We start from the raw sequence: 19,298 nt of genomic DNA, 5'->3' as shown, positions 1-19,298 counted from the left end.
GCCATTTTCTTTTTTGAAATAAATTCCTCATGGAGCCTCAAATAGATCATAAGAGTGCTGAGCCTCCATTGTTTGGTAGATGTGTTCATCATAGAAAACATCATAATTCAATTAGTTTCTTTCCGGGTAATATTCCCACAGTAAACGAGCAAACCCCCCCCCCCCCAACACACACAAAATGAAAACATGGTTGACTTACGAGGTCAGAACAGCTGCTTGGAGCTACACATTCTGCAAAAGGGCAAAAAGGTTCTTGCACCAAACTCATGTACCATTTCCTCCAGCCAGGCAGAGACTAAAATAACTGCCTCAGCAGTATTCTCATGGTTAACCTGCGAGGTCTGTGCCATCTGGATACCAGTCAGTTTCTCCCGCCGCCACAGCACACCGCTTATGGAAGAACTAATGCGAAACAATTGTTGCACATGAAACCTCATTACACAGCATCGGCATTTAGACTAAAAAAGGACAAGAGAAAAAAGTAGCTTCCAGGTCACACACACACACACACACACACACACACACACACGCGCACGCGCACACACACACACTGACACACACACACACACACACACGCACACACACACACACACACACACACAAACACACACACACATACACACACACATTCACACACACACACACACACAAACAAACACACACAAATACACACAAATACATACACACACACACACGCGCACACACACACACACAGAGAGACACACACACACACTGTACCTGGAATGAAGACGTGGGCTTTATTTAATGGCGAGAAGAAGGGATCGTTTCCCATTGACAAGACTTGGCCTTAACCCCACACTTTTCTTCTCAGCCCATCATAAGTTTCCTATCACAATGCGGTGGAAAAAGCGAGGGATTACAGAGAGTTATAAAGAATGATTTCCATCTGGACGGGAGGGAGAGCCGGGGGAGGGGAGGGAAGGCAGGGTGTGAGGAGGGGCGGGGGATTTCTTCCCCAAAAAAACATCTGGAGAAGCAATCTGGCATAAATAAGCAGGCAGCGACTCACTGCCCACCCAATAAATAACATAGGGAAAGGAACCAGTCTACAACCTGTGTTTCTGAGAAGCCCTAACACAATCCTGAATTATACTTAGCCAGTGTGTGTGTGTGTGTGTGTGTGTGTGTGTGTGTGTGTGTGTGTGTGTGTGTGTGTGTGTGTGTGTGTATGTGTATGTGAGTGTATGTGTGTGTATGTGTGTATGTGAGTGTATGTGTGTGTGTGTATGCTTAGGTGAAAGAGAGAGAGAGAGAGGAAAGAGAGGCAGTGTAAGTAAACTGTGTGTACAAGCTCACCTCTCTGTATATGTGGACTGTGTGTGTGGTTCCATGAGGGAATTCATTTATTTTTAAACCCAAATTAGTTTTTTTGCATTTATTAAAATGTTTAGACTGTGTGTGTGTGTGTGGTTGTGTAATTTCTAACCTTACACTATTTCAAGATACTGTAAAAAACCTTTCTAAAATATGAAGAAGTTCTCACTCTAAATGTATGTTTCTCGCCAGTATCTGTAGGTGTTTAAAGAGATGGTTCGCTCTTGTATATGTAGGTGTTTTGTTTGTACATTTTTTTATACCTGTGAATGTCATTACTGTTCTATAAGAGAGCTTGTGTGTGTGTGCTTGTGTGTGTGTGTGTGTGTGTGCACGTGTGTGTATGCACGTGTGTGTGTGTGTGTGTGTGTGTGTGTGTGTGTGCATGTCTGAGCATTAGTGTAAGCATTAGCGTTAGCATTTATCATTCCCTCTGGGCTCTCGCTCTCTTGGCTGTCTCTTGCACACTGGCAAGGCACATACACACACGCTCTCTCTTTCTGTCTCTCTCTCTATCGCTCTGTCTCCTCCATACCACAAAGTAGCCAGCCTTACTGTGTTGCAGTTGCCAGCAGGCTGGAGCCAAAATGGGTGCAAAAGCATTGTGTTCAAGTAAACAGGGTTTCACTCAAGGTCCCCAGAGACTTTCCAATCCCTCTCTGAACTGGAAATATTTGTTTTCTCCACTCAGATAGTGGGTTTTGGGTAAACAGCATATTGCCTGCTCCGGTTTGGCAAAAACACATTTTGTTAATTATATTTTTGATGCCAAGCATGCATCCACTGTCACATTTGTGCATTTTCAGAGCTGTTGGAGCACAGCTTCAGTGGTTTTAGTGTGAGTGAAATAACAGCAACAAACTATCTTAGCTGATATTATAATAGTTATGGAGGCTTCTCTCAGTGGAAGAAAAGGCATGTTTTGCTTGTGGCATTAAGTCTGAGGTAGTTGTGGTCATGTATAAGTTTGCTGATACTACTAATGATAGAGTTGCCGTTATGGAAACAAGAGTCACATAGTAAAAGAAGGTCTACAGAAGGTAAATTACATTCTTTTGAAAAGTATTTAAATTAAAATGTTTAAACCATTTCGGCAACAAAATAAACATCATTAATACATTACCAAAGCACCACCATGATTGTAATACATGGGAAACATCCCCACTGATACAACTCTTTTTTCATCTCAGGGTCCCACTCAGTATCTTTTACTGTAAGTCAGAAAGATTGCTGGGAGTTGAGAGTGTACACAACTTTCCCACGACCACAACACAGACTCAATGCACAGCACATCAGCCCAACTCCCGAGCCTCCCAGCCTCTGCCTTCTGCCCCCTGCCTCCTGCATCTCTGCCTCCGCCACCTCACCCCGGCTCCGCCAGCTGTGCACATCAGCCTCCCAGCTGCAGACGGAATCGCGGTGCCCAGCCGTGCCAGTGCGCGGTGGCAGATGGCGGGGGCTGTGGTCTGGTGGGAGGAGAGGCAGAGGGTACCTGAACAGCCACCGCAAACAGGCAGGCAGGCGGGCAGGAGGGCAGGCAGGCAGGGGGCGCAGAGGGGGCGGGGAGGCGAGAGGCCTAGACGAGGGGAGAGACGGAGAGATGGCAGGAGCACTGGGGCCAACACTCTACATCTATCAGGGCAGGATGTTAATGAGGAAGGGGAGGGAGAGAGGTAGGGGAACACTGAGATAGAGAAAGAGAGAAAGAAAGAAAGAAAGAAAGAAAGAAGAAAGGAAAAAGAGACAGGCAGAGAGAGAATAGGATTGTTATATGTATTGTTTATGTAATCACTTATATATGTATTGTTTATGTAATCACTTATATATGTTTTGTTTATGTAATCACTTTTTATATATCCAACCCAAATGCTTTGGCAATACTCTACAACGTTATGGTCATGCCAATTAAGCTTCTGTTGAATTGAATTTGGATTGAATTGAATTGAATAGATGGATGCAGACAGTGGAGAGGAGTTTTATGTGCCAGTAATGACAACACTGTGTGCACTGGATCAGTTAAGGGCATGTCGAGAGAGAGCAATGGATCAAGAAGAGGGTGGGGGGGGGGTACGCACTAGGGTGCCACTGATGCTTCCAACCCATAAGAGAGCAAATCAACCTGAAGTATGAGAGCACTGGACCTAAAGCTGTGAGACCGAAGGAAATGTGTGGGAATTTGAATATTTAAAGGATGTCAGTTGTTATTATTGGAAAGTTAGTGGAAAGTACCGTTTGACTGTTAAAAAAAAGCAAGAGAGGAAGTAAGAAGGGGAGGAGAGAAGAGCAAGAGAGAGAGAGAGAGAGAGAGAGAAAGAGAGAGAGAGGGGAGTGAGAGAAGAGAGTGAGAGACAGAGAGAGAGGAGACAGTTAGAGAGAGAGAGAGTAAGAAAGCCAGTTTGAGAAGTTTATACGAAATCTATCATTCATGCAGAGACTCATGACTTCCCTCTCTTTTTCCCATCATGCTCTGCTTTTCCTTTCACAACCAGGTGTCTCTAAGTCTGGTGACCCTGCCGAGCAGAACATGTGCATTATGGGATAGCGGAGGGTGTGTGTGTGTGTGTGGGGGGGGGGGGGGGGTATGGGGCTCACAGGAAGGGGAACGCGTCTCATGAATAGTTCATTAAACATGAGAGGGACCAAACGGAGGTGGTCAGAAGACAGCAGAGGACATCAATATTGCATCAGCCTTCCGCATGCATTGTTCATGCAGCAAGGAAGAACATCTTGGGACTTGGATCTGAGGAGCCCTCCTTCTTTTTTTTTGGAGGACAGGACATTTTCAGGAAATTTGGATGAAAGTTTTAAGAATTTTTACAGACAAAATGTTGTCTTTTGTCTTTTGTCTGCATGTTGAGGCATTTCTACAATATATTCTAAACTATCTAAATGTATCTTGTATCACGTATAAGCTATAAATAATGAACGTTGTTTAAGGCCTTATCTCTGCTGTGTTATTTAGAAAAGAAGCCACTCTTATAGATAATGGAATCATTCATGAAGTATTTCTCAGTACAGGAAGACTCTGTGCTCATGTACTGCTGTGACATAGGAGAGTGAATAAACCTGGTCAATAAAACATTCTTCCATTTCCTCTATTTCTCTCTGAATGTTTAGTTATTTCTAATTGGACAGTTGCTTCATTAAGACTTTTGTAGCTTTGTTACAAGTGAATTATTCATTGTTCAAAGTTGCACAAAGCCTGGTAAGATTTTTCTAAGGGGATGTGCGGTGTGTGATAAATGCGTAGATCACATATATTGCCTCTGTATCCTCTAAAACAATATTGTATTTATATTATGGTTCTCAAAGCATGTTTTGTCTGAAGACATGTCTTGTCACATTTGTGGGTGAGTTTTCTCACAAAGTAAATGTTATCTTGTCTGAATTGCAGTATGTGGTTAGATAAGAGGTCTTCACAAAAGTTTTTTTTATACTTTTCACGGTCTAACAAATATGTACGTTCATTCATGCTTTGTCAATTTTTCTCTCTCTCTGCATACACGTCTGGAGAGTGATCAGTACAGGCAAAAAGACAAACGAGTCTTTCATGGGGTTTACTAGTCACTATAGATCATTTGCTAAATAATGTCCAATTTGGTTGCATTTGATTCCACAACCATTGAGTCAGAAAGTACAATTGGACAGTGCAAAATACTTGCTGTACTGAATTAATGAAATATAATGAAAATCTTTTTGCAAATGTTATTGTTGTAATTAATATGGTCTTCCCAGGAAAATTCATAATGACCATAAAAAAAAAACGTTCTTCTCCGGCCCCTTATATTCACTTGTCTAAACAACACACTATTGTGTAAAATCACAATCCATTTTCTTTTTTTTTACTTACAATGCATTTAACATTTCAGAAGTGTGAGTGTGAAACTTTGTGAAGTAGTTGGTCAGTGATGTCCAGGTGTCGTTCTCTCACTTTTGCTCATTTCGGCTGGAGTTAAAAAACAGCTAAAAAAAGACCCAGCACAGCGCAGCGCGGCCGCGGCTACCTTCACCTGCTGGGTGGGAGCAAGCGGAGGGTTTATTTGCCTTTCATGGCGCACTGAAAGGTGAGAGCGTGCGGCCGAGCGGCCGGCGTTTACTCTAAATCTCCTCTTTCCCCCCGTCGTGAAGGAAACACTTGTCTCACACACACACAAGGTGCAGTGAAATGAGAGCCCTGTGGCCGTACAAGAGTTTATGGGGCTAAACGCAGGACCCCCCCCCCCACACACACACTCACACACACACACTCACACACACACACACACACACACACACACACACACACACACACACACACACTCACACACACACAGCCCCCACCCCCACCCTTTTCAGTTGGCTTCCATCAGAACAGCCACACATACAGATGTGATTGCCGGGGCGTTCTGAATACACACACACACACACACACACACATATACACATGCATACACACACACACACATACACATACACATACACATACACATACACATACACATACACATACACATACATACACACACATATACACATACATACGCACACACACACAAAAATACACATACGCATACATTCACACACACATATACACATACGCACAGACACACACACACAAGACGCACAAGGTCAGAGGGAGACATGAAGCCCATCATGGTCTAATGTTGCCGTAAGTACAACTTTCAATGCATAGCTATGCAATAGACTTCCATATATAAGCATGGGTCTGTACAAATGGAAAAATATGTGCGTATAGACACAAACACATCCACACACACACACACACACACACACACACACACACACACACACACACACACACACACACACACACACACACAAACACAAACACAAACACACACACACACACACACACACACACAAAGACACACACACACACACACACACACACACACACACACAGTGTTTGCAGACCAGTGAGTTGGGCCCCTCACCTGGCTTAGATCAACAGAAGTTACCCAGCAGGTTCTCAGGTTCCCTGTGCATGGCCTGGGCCTGTCCCTCTCAGAGGTCATTAAAGAAGTGGCGTGCTGCGCAACCTCAGACCTCCACTGTGGGTACACACACACACACACACACACACACACACACATACAGACAAGAGCACATGATCACATTAACACACCCACGTACAACACAAGCTCGGACCATGGAACACACAGACACACATGAACCCCTGAACTCACATTCTGATATAGTCTCTCACACACACACATACACACACTCACACACACTATACCATCACAATATAGCAGATCCCCCCATTGTGACTAACCAGCTCAAGTGAGCCGTAGAAAACTTTTGACTATTGAAACTCACTGAGTGCTCCGTCCTTCCCATTGAAATAACAACAGAAGCTGCAATGAAAGGAAGACCTTCTAGCTCTATCTTTCAAAATGCAAACAAATTAATTGATTCCTCTGAGATAAATCCTATCCACCACTCTCACCTACAGAGGATCCTGTGGTTAAAATGGAAAACGGCATCAAGCTGCGCTCATCTCTTAAACACATCTCCTGGCCTCCACAAGCAAAACAGTCCGGAGTTGTTGGTGGAATTGCTCAGATTTACAATGCCAAACTGTTTTTATGATGCAACGTTAAACCAGGAGGGTCATGTTTAATGTATCCGTGAGATCCAATTGTAATTAGCAATTCAATTTATGGAACTATATTCAAGAGAACTATTATACTCAATCAGACCGGAGGGAGCAACTGTTACCCAGAAGGCTTCTCCTTCCTGGTTTACATTACAGATGAATCTATTGATGTTGTAGTCAGGGGTCAGAGGTCAGCCGCCCTGGTTCATAGTCCTGTGTTTTCTCACAATGCTCTATCGTCCAGTATAAAAAAAATGCACTTGTAAGAGGAGAATATGTTTGTATTTGCTTGAAATAGATAACAGTGTAACTGTGTGTTACTGAACATGCTGTAAAAATGTGATCTTTTAAAAAAAAAGATGAATGTTCTTTCCTGTCAAGCTGGTGGTGTTTTGGCAGTAACTGCATGGATTAGTTTGTTGCTGGCTGAAAGTCTAGTGCACAAGCTGTTTTTTCTAAGCATCAAGTATAGCCCATATACGCATATGCAGATACACACACACACACATTTGTAAATACATTTGTTTTTTTATATAATTTACTCTACTCTATAGATTATAGATTATACTCTACAAAGGTATTTTATACTGACATTCTGTTTCGGTAAATTAAAGCAGTGAAATGAAAGAATGACAGAGAATGACTAAAATGGTGTGACCTCTTTACCTGCGAATTCTGTATTCTCAAACTCCCTCAAGACAGCAGAGTGCATCCAACACAGAACATTTTACAATGGCCCTCATTTGAATAACATGCATGAATAAAAGCCATACATGAGATTATAGTATCCTGTGTCCACGTCAGTGAACTTTACCTTATCAAAACGTAACTACATTATGCAAAGTCATCAATTTATAATAACAGCTTCTTGTGTGTAGATTTTATATTTACTTCTTAAAAATTAAAGAATAGGTTTGATATCGAAAGTGGGAATTTTGAAGTACATGTTAGAGTAAAAGGTTATATCGTTGATACCGGGATGTTTGTCTTTTGACAGTCTGTCCATAGTCTTATATTTATTCATGAAGATAAACAAAACAATACGACTGATTTAAAATTAAAATAAAACAAATATTTTACTTCAAGTGAACCAAAGATCTCTTACGAGTGTACCACTGTCGGAAAGCTTCCGATACGACCTTCAAATTCACAATAAGCCATTACGGATGGGTTGATTGGCCATCAAAGAGTATTTTCTAACTGTTGAAGCTTGTCTTTAGGCGCCATCTAGTGTAATGTCACAATTAAAGGATACAAATATTAAGACTGGATTTCCACACACTATAACGGACAAGTTAGTTTTCACATTCTAACTTCATGTTTGATTTTAACACTCAGTTCATATGTTTCTGCATGGGCTACATTTTTGAATGAGTATTAGCAATAAACGAATTTCTTTTCTGGTTTAAGAGTCGTAGAAAATGGCTGGAAACGAACAAATCTACTCTACTAATTTACCCAAGCCTATTAAAAAAAAACTTTTAAATCGTTGTTTGTTAGAACTCTTACTTTTTGTTCTGTACTTTGAACACACTATGGAAAGGTTTGGTGAAGAACCCGTTTATCTGTCAACGTCCTAGATGGGCAATGAAAGGTTATTATTCGATAACAACGCAACAGTTATGTTTTTCTAAGTGTAGACCAATATGACATATTGTGATGCTATTCATTAGTATTGACTCAAACTATTAATGTTATACTTGCTTACCTAAAAAATGTAGACTATATTAATGGCATACATCTTCTTCATGACATGGGCTACGGTAAGCTGCTATTGGAATATATATTCTCGCAGTATCCCTAGTATGACATGAGTTGGAACAGTTGGTCATGCTAAATTTAGTCTTTTTCTGTGAATTGTGATACTCTACGGTCTGAAATATTAATTGTACACCATCTTCTCCACCAGATGGTGCACTCCCCCTGCTTCTTGTTCGGTCGGCGCCTTCGTGTAGTGAACTAATGTATGGCTCAAACATCTAGATCAAAAGCACATTTGGCAGACCGTAAAGCCCATTAAATAAATAGAAACGTTTAAAGCACGATGAAGAAAACGTCACCATGGCAGCTTTTCTAAGATGTATCAGTATTTATCAGTAGCGTTCCATCTATTCTGGGTATTAAGGCAAAGAAAAAGTTTGTCTGTATTCTCTAAACTTTTCTGCGCATGCTGTCGACGCATTACGGGGTTTGCCCAATTGGTATTATGGGGAGTTGAGAATCTGCACAATTGTCAATTTTGGCTCTGATATTCCACGAAGAAGTCATGCCTTTTGTGCTTTTTTCCACGTTTGCTTTCATATGCATTACAAGTTTATCTAGTTGTAGGAGTGTTTCTTTGATATATCTGGAAAGCCAGGACCGACCAAACGGGACTGACATACTTAATAACAATAATACGACCTTGGCTCCTGTATTGACGACCACCTCCATCCAAACTGCTAAGCCAACAGATGCATCTACAATAGTTAATACAGTTACAACAGGAACAACAACTGTAGCAGGTACTAAGGGGCCAAAGGCAACAACTACTACATCTACTGCAAAGACTCAAACAAAGCCTGTCAACACGTCCAATAATGTCCATTTTAACACCGAGGACTTGAATGACAAAATCGACAAAAAGTTGGAAAAAAGAGTATGGAACCCAGCGCAAGACAATGAGCCACCAGAGTTAGGTGAGAGATTAATTTATCAAATGATGAATCGCTAATACATTGTGAGTTTGTCATTTTGTTAATAGTCCATTAAACGATGCCTAATTTGATTTTATGTTTGAATGAATGTTGTTTGCATTTATAATTATGTTCTTACATACTGACCTTACGAAATTTAGGGCTAAGTTGTTCAAATGGGAGTGGATGTGCTTACGTTATTTGTGTTGTCTGTTTTTGAACATCGCGCGCAGTTAAATAATTCTACAGACAGACAGCTTGCTTCAGTAATTGTCAGATTGTCTCTAAGATCCAACTGTATTGCCTTGTATCGTTGTTATTGCTCTGAACAATATGCGATGTATTTAAACCAACTATTTAAATATTTCCTTTTTAATATCGAGGAAACATGACGCTAAATTGACAAAAGTATCTGTGTGTGCGTGTGTGTGGGTAAGGAGGGGGGGGGGGGGGGGGTTGCTGTTGACACTTCTTTTATCTGTCACTGATGGAGAACAGATGCATTGCAACAGGCTCTCTCTCTCTTTCGGTGCATGTGTGTGTGTGAGTGTGAGATGATACATTAAAGAGGGAAATGTGTAGTACCATGATTGTGTGCGCCACTATAATGTAAAAGGGAAATTCATTGAGCATTTAGTTATCATGGCTATAGGAAACATGCATGTCACAATAGCCAGCGTACCATTTATTTGTGCAACTTTTTTCATCAGTCATTTAATTTCCTCCCAGGACAGTCAAATTGAGTTCTAACACAGGCTTGTTTCCAAAAGATTTAGAGAGAACTAATGTTACCCCATAGTCGAGAAGATATTCTGAATCTGGCAAAGAATAACATCAATACATCAGTTCAGACCTTGTAAATGTCAGTGCTTCCATACACATGGAGATAGAGCCCCACACTGGGTCAAATATCTGGGTCAACCCAAGCATCCCATAATAGCTAGGAGATTCTTTTCCTTTCTTAAACCCAAGCACAGGACAAGTGAAAGGATGCTGAGTCAGCTTCTCTGCAGCTCTGCTCCACTTCAGACTAACAGTGAGTGACTCACTGCCCTGCGGCCAAACCACAATTAAGCCTGCCGTCTCTTCCAAGCCAGGAAATCAGGACTCGTCCCTCCCCAGGGGCGAGGGTGCAGAACCAGGGCTTTTGTTTATTTTGTCATTCATACATTCGTTCGTTCGTTTGTTTGTTTGTTCATTCACTCATTTTATTTATGTGTCTTTCAAAACCACCCAGAAAACTTGTCTCAGGGATTTCAGGTCGTCTTTGCTCATGAGCTGGCTTTGCCATTTTGCAGCTAAGTTATTCTGGAGGTCCACACGGAGCGCAAAGGTAGGAAAGAGGCCTAAAAAGGTGGTGAAGAAGCCCAAAGTGCTGCCCAAGAGACCAAAGCCGACTAAAAAAGCCACCACAGTTGGGAAACCCACACCACCACCAGTGAAGCCAAAGACCACAGAAACCAAAACAAGGCCAAAGAAACCGGTCAAAACCGAGAAACCAGTGATGCGTATGTATGCAGCTCTAAATAAGCATAGCTGTACATACGTTATGAATAACACTGATATACTTATGTTATCATACTGTGTAGGACTGAAGACGGGTGTGATGTTTATCATGCTTCAGAAGGAGAGAAGCTGATCTTCTCTGTAAGCTTCTGTATCTTGCTGACAGCTTCTGTCATTGGCAGTCAACCTGTTGTTGTTGCCTAGGACTGCATGCTAACACTTGCTTTAGTAGATCTGAGAGTGAAAGGGCTTAAACACTCATCCAAAAGCTATTTGGCGCTAAGCAATATAACACATCTGTTTCAGAACCCATGTTTCTGATATTCCTTTTAGCTGTTCACAGACTCTTATGACTGAGGAATTATAATAAGCAAAGGTCAAAGTTGCAGTTAAGTGCTAGAAATTGTCAAGTTTGGGTTGAAAGTAATGGACATATACTTGACAGGAAATTCAGAAATTAGGCTAGTTGTCAGGTAATTCAGCTCATACATGATTTACTGACCGTTCATAGAGTGCCTCAATCAGGCTATGCAAATAAAGTCTCTGTCAGCCTTGTGTCAGTCAGCCTAATGTTGGTGACGCGCGTGTTATGATCTGCTCTTGTTTTTGAGAAGTATTAAGTATCGACATCTGGACAGTGTGTGTAGCTGACTGATGTGACTCAAAGCAATGTGGTGTCCAGCAGTGTCAGGACACTCTGACAAACCATTTCACAAGAGACAGTTTAATGCCTTTTAAAGTGTCAATGTGTAGTTCTACACAAACATCATGGGAATAGGCTTCATGGAATCAGAACAGGGTTGATGATGTGCTTTAGAGTTAAAAAGGTTTTACCTACAGGCACAGATATGCACAGATATAATGTCACTTACCATATTAGTGAGCGCTACATCATGACTTCAGAATCAGATGGTCTTAGCATATGTACGTTTTATTTGTACTTTTTGTACTATTGTAGGGTTTAGTGGAAATCATTTGCCATTGGAATTTACAGTGATGTCCTTTAAGGAAATGATGACTACTTGTTTTTCTCCCCCTCACTTACATAACCCTTAGTGTGAAGAGGTTTGACTAGGCCCAACATTACTGGTTTGCCTCCCGAGAGATTTTTCAACTGCACTCAAGGAGAACAGACACATGGTATGCAGAGATTTCCTGTTGAATGTGAACGCAAGACTCAATGCTTGCGTTTCACCTTTCAAAGTCTGGACCAGCCATCTGCAGAAGATCCTTCCCATCTTCTCTGTCTTGTTCCTCCTGCTCACTCTCCTTCTTCTGATATCCATGGAGGGGTGTGTGTGTGTGTGTTTGTGCGTGTGTGTGCGTGTGTGTGCGTGTGTATGTGTGTGTGTGTGTGTGTATGTGTGTGTGTGTGTGTGTGTGTGTGTGTGTGTGTGTGTGTGTGTGTGTGTGTGTAGTGTGTGTGTGTGTGTGTGTGTGTGTGTGTGTGTGTGTGTGTGTGTAGTGTGTGTGTGTGTGTGTGTGTGTGTCTCCAAGATCATTTTTTTCTTTCTTGTGCTGGGTCTCAAGGCGGGTTTGGCTCCCAACCTCAGCTGGTGATCTCTCTGGGAGACTTCCTCTGTGGAACTCAAGATCCCAAGGCCTGAGTCTGGTGGGGGGGGGGGGCCTTTCCTCTGGAATTCACAAAACGAAAACTGGAGGAAAGAATAAGGGGGGGGGGGGTCTGGTCTGAGTGTGTGTGTGTTTGTGTGTGTGCAGGCATGTCCATGGAGGGGTGTGTGTGTGTGTGTGTGTGTTTGTGCGTGTGTGTGCGTGTGTGTGTGTGTGTGTGTGTGTGTGTGTGTGTGTGTGTGTGTGTGTGTGTGTGTGTGTGTGTGTGTGTTTATGTGTGTGTGTGTGTGTTTGTGTGTGTGTGTGTGTGTGTGTGCCCCCCAAAGGCCACTGAGAAGGTCTCAATCACATTTTCCCCTCAGCTTTTTTTGTTAGTTTAACCCGTATTCCAAACCTAACATTCAAATGTCCCCTTCCGGGGAATGTTATCCTTGTCAAGCTCTGTAGCAGTCAAGATATCGGCAAGATAGATGCTGGGCCCACACTGTATGCTTCAGTGCCTCTTTCAGTGGGATTGATGTTTCATGGCCTCAGTCTGCTATACTAGCAACGTGTAAACACAAAGCCAATCTAAGGTCTTGAGACCACCGATCACTAGTTCTGTCCAGTTCATGCAGTCAGTGATAAGACCTTCTGCTTTACAGCACCATAAAACGCCTACACTTTAATTGCGTACTAGAGGCTTATCTTTTAACTTTTAAGCCAAAAGTTGATTTCTCACAGTCTCACTGTCTTAAGCCAGGAGGGGAGTGTAGATTAGTGTGCTATGGGGTGGGAGGAGGAACAAGTGGAGCCAGAAACAACAAACGCTAATAAGTTGGCACTCTTGATCCGTGACGATGCATTCAGCTGAGAGATCTAGCAGGCTTCAAAGGCAAAAGGGTATTCAGGTTTTATATAAACACTGAACAGACACAAAAAAAAGCCTTGGCTGTGGAGTTTGTGTGTGTTTAGATGGCCAATGGACCCAGATGAACTTCTCAAACAATGAACGTCTGTCTGCCCTCTCAGTGGGAGGGATGGTAATTTTGGGACCCCCTTTTCCTTCTCTTTTGTTTTGATTACCTTTCTTTTAATTTTCTTTCCTTCTTTCTCTGTCTCTCTCTTTCACTCACATACACATACATACTCTAAATATGCTACAGAATGCACATCGACTCTATGTATAATACTGGCCACAGTTTGCTCAGTGATTATCATAGAGAAAAGAATGTGCTTGGGATGTCAGTGCTTTCCTTGACCAGTTAAAAAAAAACTTTATTTAGACATGTTATCAGAATGCAGTAGTGCAGTAAGAACTTGCATTCTGTGCTTGCAAATGACTGCAACTGCGACAGAAACTGCAACAAAAAGCTGTTTGCTTTTTCTACTTGTGTTTCACTAATTCAATGAATGAACTTACAATAACCTGGTGAATTGTTGTCATGTTCATGTTTTATGGCGCTGATGTTGACGTTGGTGTAAATGACTCGCTCTTCTCCCAGAATGCCCTCCTCTCGGGATGGAGTCTCTGAAGGTGAAGGACACACAGTTGCACGCGTCGTCCTACAAGCGTAAGGGGCTGGGACCTCACCGGGGAAGACTCAACATCCAGGTGGGTCTGAGCAGGACACGCTGAAGGGGATGGGGATGCGTGTATGATGAGGTGTACAATGTCAACATCATCTGTGCTGTACTATTGGCTTTGCAATCAGAACCTATGTTCTGTAAACCTAGTTTACTGTTAAGAAATGCACATGAAGTGTTGAGTTTTCCTGCCAGTTTATTGCTCTCACAAAGGTCAAAAGTGTCCAATTTTTTATTTTATTTTATTAATTAATTTTGTGACACAAAAACTGATATAAGAACAGTACTGTTGTAGTGTCTGACTAGTTTTAGTTTAGGAAATTCTTGGCATTGCTGATTTTGGTCTGTGCCTGCTCTGTAGATCCCTGAGTCAGCTCATTAGAGACTGTTAATTAGCTGATAAGAGAGCTGCTTTAATAGATACAATTGAGATCAAACGGTGACCTTATCTATCTGTAACATTCTGAAGACTGCAAATCGTTATCCTTGTGTGTATGCCTGCAAAACACTGTTCAGTGATAGATATTATTGGCTGCTGCCATGCTTGTAGAGGACACTAGAATGCACTGTCTGTACCCTGAAGTGCATTTGCTGCGCTCTCTGTCCTGTGTCTGTGGTCTGCCAATACATCTGTTCAATATGTGCATTATGGCAGTTATGCACTGTACTGCTAGTTTGTTTAATGTGGAAATATGTCTCTCTCCCTCGCTCTATGTGTATGTGTGTGTGTGTGTCTGTCGAGTGTGTGTATGTGTGTGTGTGTGTGTGTGTGTGTGTGTGTCTATCTGTGCCTGTCTGTCTGTCTGTCTGTCTGTCTGTCTGTCTGTCTGTCTGTCTGTCTGTCTGTCTGTCTGTCTGTCTGGTTTTGTGTGTGTGCATGCCTCTGTAGTCTGGTGTTGCGGATGGGGACATCTACGACGGGGCCTGGTGTGCGCAGTATGAGGATAAGAAACAATGGCTGCAGGTTGACGCCCGCAGGCCTACACGCTTCACTGGGGTCATCCTACAGGGCCGCGCCTCCATCTGGAGGTCAGTCTGGACAGACTATGTCCTGTTTCGTACTGTATGTACAAAGATCACACCGACGTGCTATAAATTGTATTTTATTAATACTGATGCAGGAGTAACATAATGTGTGACCTGGCCGGGTCACGTCTGACTCTAAACACACACTGAGGATGCTCAGTAGGAATGCAGCATATAAATCATGAAGCTCACTGATTGGCCAACAGGAACAAATCAAATAATATTCAATGTGAATATTACAGACTTTCATGTCATACACATCCCACTGACATATTACTGAATACATTATCAATACTGTGAGGGCTTTGTACCTATTTTGCGAGGGCTCAGTATGTTATCTGTGACATACTGTGCATAATATAAGTGTTAAAATCAAGTGGGTTGTCCAGATAGATTATTCACTAAACTGGACTGGGCTTTTGGGGTTTTATTTTCAACTAGGGTTTAATCAATGCTACACTAAAAATTCAACCAAAGGTATTGAAAGCGTAGGTTATTACAGTAACGTGTGTTCTTTTCCAGCTGGGACTTAGTGAGTACTTACAAGGTTCAGGTCAGCAATGACTCCATCGCATGGAAGCCGTGCATGAATGGCACAGAGGAAGCAGTGAGTATTACTAGTTGCAATACTGTGCCCACATTCATAGCACTTTAATGCAATGCATTTTTCACTGTCAGAAACTGGACATTTCTGTAGTTAGGGACCTACATTTCCAAAATGAGGTCACAAATCAAAAAGATTATGCTGTCACAGAATCACACAACCCACCAAGACCTGGCTAGTGGCTTATTCAGTCGTCATCATTAGTCTCATAGCATCATATTAGCTACTAATGTCTCCTTCCACACACTCTCTCTTCTGGCAGAAGGTCTAGCCAGGCTTCTAGCGGGGATGGTTGTTGTTGGCATTTGGGCTCAGAGTTAAGTGGGTATTTTGGAAAGCCTGCCCTGTCCATTGCAGCGCTTTTTGTGTCAGGCTTTGCCAAGGGAAAGCCGACTGGCACACACAGTAATGGGTAGTGCAGAAAGTGGGGTATGATTCCTACTGTCTGAACTCGATGACCTAAAAGGCAGGTTTTGGAGCTGCTGAAAATGTGTTTGTTGTTAGCTTTATGGTCTTTAATGTGTGTGCCATATTGCAGGTTTTTGAAGGAAGTCAGGACACCGAGACCCCAGTCTTAGCAGTTTTACCAGAATCAGTGGTGGCCCGCTACATCCGCATCAACCCTCAGACCTGGTATGAGAACGGCACCATATGTCTGAGGGCTGAGATCCTGGGGTGTGCCATTCCAGGTACGGCTACATCTCCTTCAAGGTCCTGTTCAATCCAAAGTAGAAAGTCTGTTCAATCCTAATAATGAAGATTGGCAAGAAATCAGCCCTCAATCACCTCAGCTGTTGGAAACGACAAAGTATTAGCTGAAGGAAATTCAAATGTTCACAGAGTGATTGAAATCCAGATTGTGTTTGTGTGTGTTTGTCACAGATGATTAAATAGTATGCCCATGAATTCACACATGGGTCTAGGCTTGATCTTAACACTGTGTGTACACCACCCTTAGACCCAAACAACATCCACATGTGGCAGGAGGAGGAGGGCTCCAGGGACAAGCTGGATTTCAGACATCACAACTACAAAGAGATGAGGAAGGTAGGAGATTGACAACTACAAAGAGATGAGGAAGGTAGGAGATTCACAACTACAAAGAGATGAGGAAGGTAGGAGATTGACAACTACAAAGAGATGAGGAAGGTAGGAGATTCACAACTACAAAGAGATGAGGAAGGTAGGAGATTGACAACTTCAAAGAGATGAGGAAGGTAGGAGATTCAGAACTACAAAGAGATGAGGAAGGTAGGAGATTGACAACTACAAAGAGATGAGGAAGGTAGGAGATTGACAACTACAAAGAGATGAGGAAGGTAGGAGATTGACAACTACAAAGAGATGAGGAAGGTAGGAGATTCACAACTACAAAGAGATGAGGAAGGTAGGAGATTGACAACTACAAATAGATGAGGAAGGTAGGAGATTGACAACTCCTAAGAGATGAGGAAGGTAGGAGATTGACAACTTCTAAGAGATGAGGCAGATGGAGGTTTGTCTTGAAGAAAGGTCTACTGTAGCCATAACATTTAGGCTGAAAGAAGCAGTCATTTAAAAAATTTTAGAAGGATTGTTTCCCGGCATTATATCTTTGCATTGTTGCTCACCAGCTTGACCAGTGCATGGGCCACATTTGCATAGGACACAGCCATGGCATGATATCCTTACATGAGTGTTAGACTCAAGACCAGCCTGCTTGTCACTGTGTTTGTTAAGGACACCCATGTGTTTCATTTGTGTCTACACATCCGGCAGCTGTGTTTGTTCTATGTACTCTAAACAGATAGTAGATAGATAGTAGTGTAAGTACTTTCCTCATAGGTGAGAGAGACAGTTAGGCATACATGAACAACTGTACGTGTGAAGACATACGTTGGACATACTACATGAAAACGGAGGTTTTTGCTATTATCAGTATCAGTATATCTGTTTCGTGCAAGTAAGAAAAATGTCTCCTCAAATAATTTTTTCTAACCATTAGGGACACAATTCATTTGGGGTTCTATGTCTTCTAATAAAAAGGTCACTAACACTATGAACCAGTCAGAAATTTGCATTTCTAACTAGTCAGTCTCAGACTGATTATATCTGCGATGCAAAGTTACCGACTCATACGTGCAATGCACGAAACACTGGAACACTGCAGTGATACCATGACTGCTGAGAATTTTCTTGAGAGCCACCAAACTTACTCTGACACACAATATGCTATTGGTAAGGGTAACCAAAGCTCCCAGCATGCCCTTCTTTATGATTGGCAGTGGCACTCTCTCAGTGTAGGTTTGTGGTCTGAGGCTCCACAGTCTTTCCAATGAACAAATATTATTCCAGATCTGTCCTTTTTTCCCCCTTCCAAGCTAGCCCAGTGCTACTGCAATGAGCCTGTGGTGAGCTTGACCATCATTACGTAACACTGAGTACATTAACACACTCACACACAAGGCAGCGGAGTCTTTCTTGCAGCCACCACGTCCATCACAACACACAGCCATGTGCAATTCAGAATGGTGTTTACTTGGACGAAAATGAAATAAAAAACAAAACACCAATTTCATGTTAGACATACTATAAAGATTGGAAATAAAAGAAAAATTAAATGTAATGAAATTATGAATTGTATAAATAAATCCAATTGACCTCGAGGTGATATGTGAGTCAGGTATATGAAACATGTTCACTCATGTGTGACTGTATGCAACAAGTGGTTGGTAAAGAATCTATAACCCAAACTACACCAGGTGACACATTAGACAATAGAAGTGGATTACTTGATATTATTGTGATACAGCGGCATCAAGTATTTTGCATTTTTTTTTATTTAATATTTTTTTTTTTTGGTTTATATATCCAATCTGACAGAAAACTGCTTCTGAAGTCCTAAAGGCAGGGCATAATACCTCTTTCTTCTCTTGCATCAAAATGGAAATTGGAAAGGAAGTTGTGGTAAAAAAAAAAACAATCCGCGCCAAGAGGGCACAAAGATGCCCAGTTTACCAAACATAATACATATGAGGAATAGATCACAAAGTGTCGCAGAATCGAATGATAATACTTGCTATATCATTAACTGTAAAGAATCGCAATCATTTTGTGTTGTGGTCTTAAACAGTGTGGCAATTCCCACCCCTATTATACAAATTTGAGGGCAATTGGACAGATACAGCATCAGTGCTCCCAATCCAACTGTGCTAACAATCCAACCCTGTAACAAACATAGGGCAGATACTGGTAGTGTAGGTCTAGGGCACTGTCAAATAAATATTGATTCTCAGTGGTCATGATTGACAACAACGTTGCTTAGCATTACTCCCTTGAAACATATCCAGTTTATCATTAGCCTAAAAAGGATTTAATATTTTTTTGAAAAATAATAATTATATATATATATATATAAAATCTATTTTTATTTTAG

The 19,298-nt window shown here is 41.8% G+C and overlaps 1 protein-coding gene across 1 annotated transcript in view; it reads left to right on the top strand.

Moving 5' to 3' along the window:
- Positions 1-9,200: 9,200 nt before the first annotated feature.
- cpxm1b (carboxypeptidase X (M14 family), member 1b) overlaps positions 9,201-19,298 on the top strand; it is a gene marked incomplete at its 5' end in the record, with an annotated part of 18,174 nt that continues 8,076 nt past the window's right edge. The window contains 6 exons of the mRNA XM_080841301.1: positions 9,201-9,612; positions 14,172-14,281; positions 15,143-15,282; positions 15,802-15,886; positions 16,422-16,572; positions 16,842-16,930. Coding sequence (XP_080697427.1) covers positions 9,201-9,612; positions 14,172-14,281; positions 15,143-15,282; positions 15,802-15,886; positions 16,422-16,572; positions 16,842-16,930 — 987 coding nt within the window. The remainder of the gene's footprint in view (positions 9,613-14,171; positions 14,282-15,142; positions 15,283-15,801; positions 15,887-16,421; positions 16,573-16,841; positions 16,931-19,298) is intronic.

The sequence above is a fragment of the Sprattus sprattus genome, assembly GCF_963457725.1.
Source record: "Sprattus sprattus genome assembly, chromosome: 6".
In the NCBI taxonomy this organism is placed as follows: domain Eukaryota; kingdom Metazoa; phylum Chordata; class Actinopteri; order Clupeiformes; family Clupeidae; genus Sprattus; species Sprattus sprattus.
The sequence above is the reverse complement of the archived record's forward strand: the minus strand, read 5'-3'. Positions and strand labels throughout refer to the sequence as shown.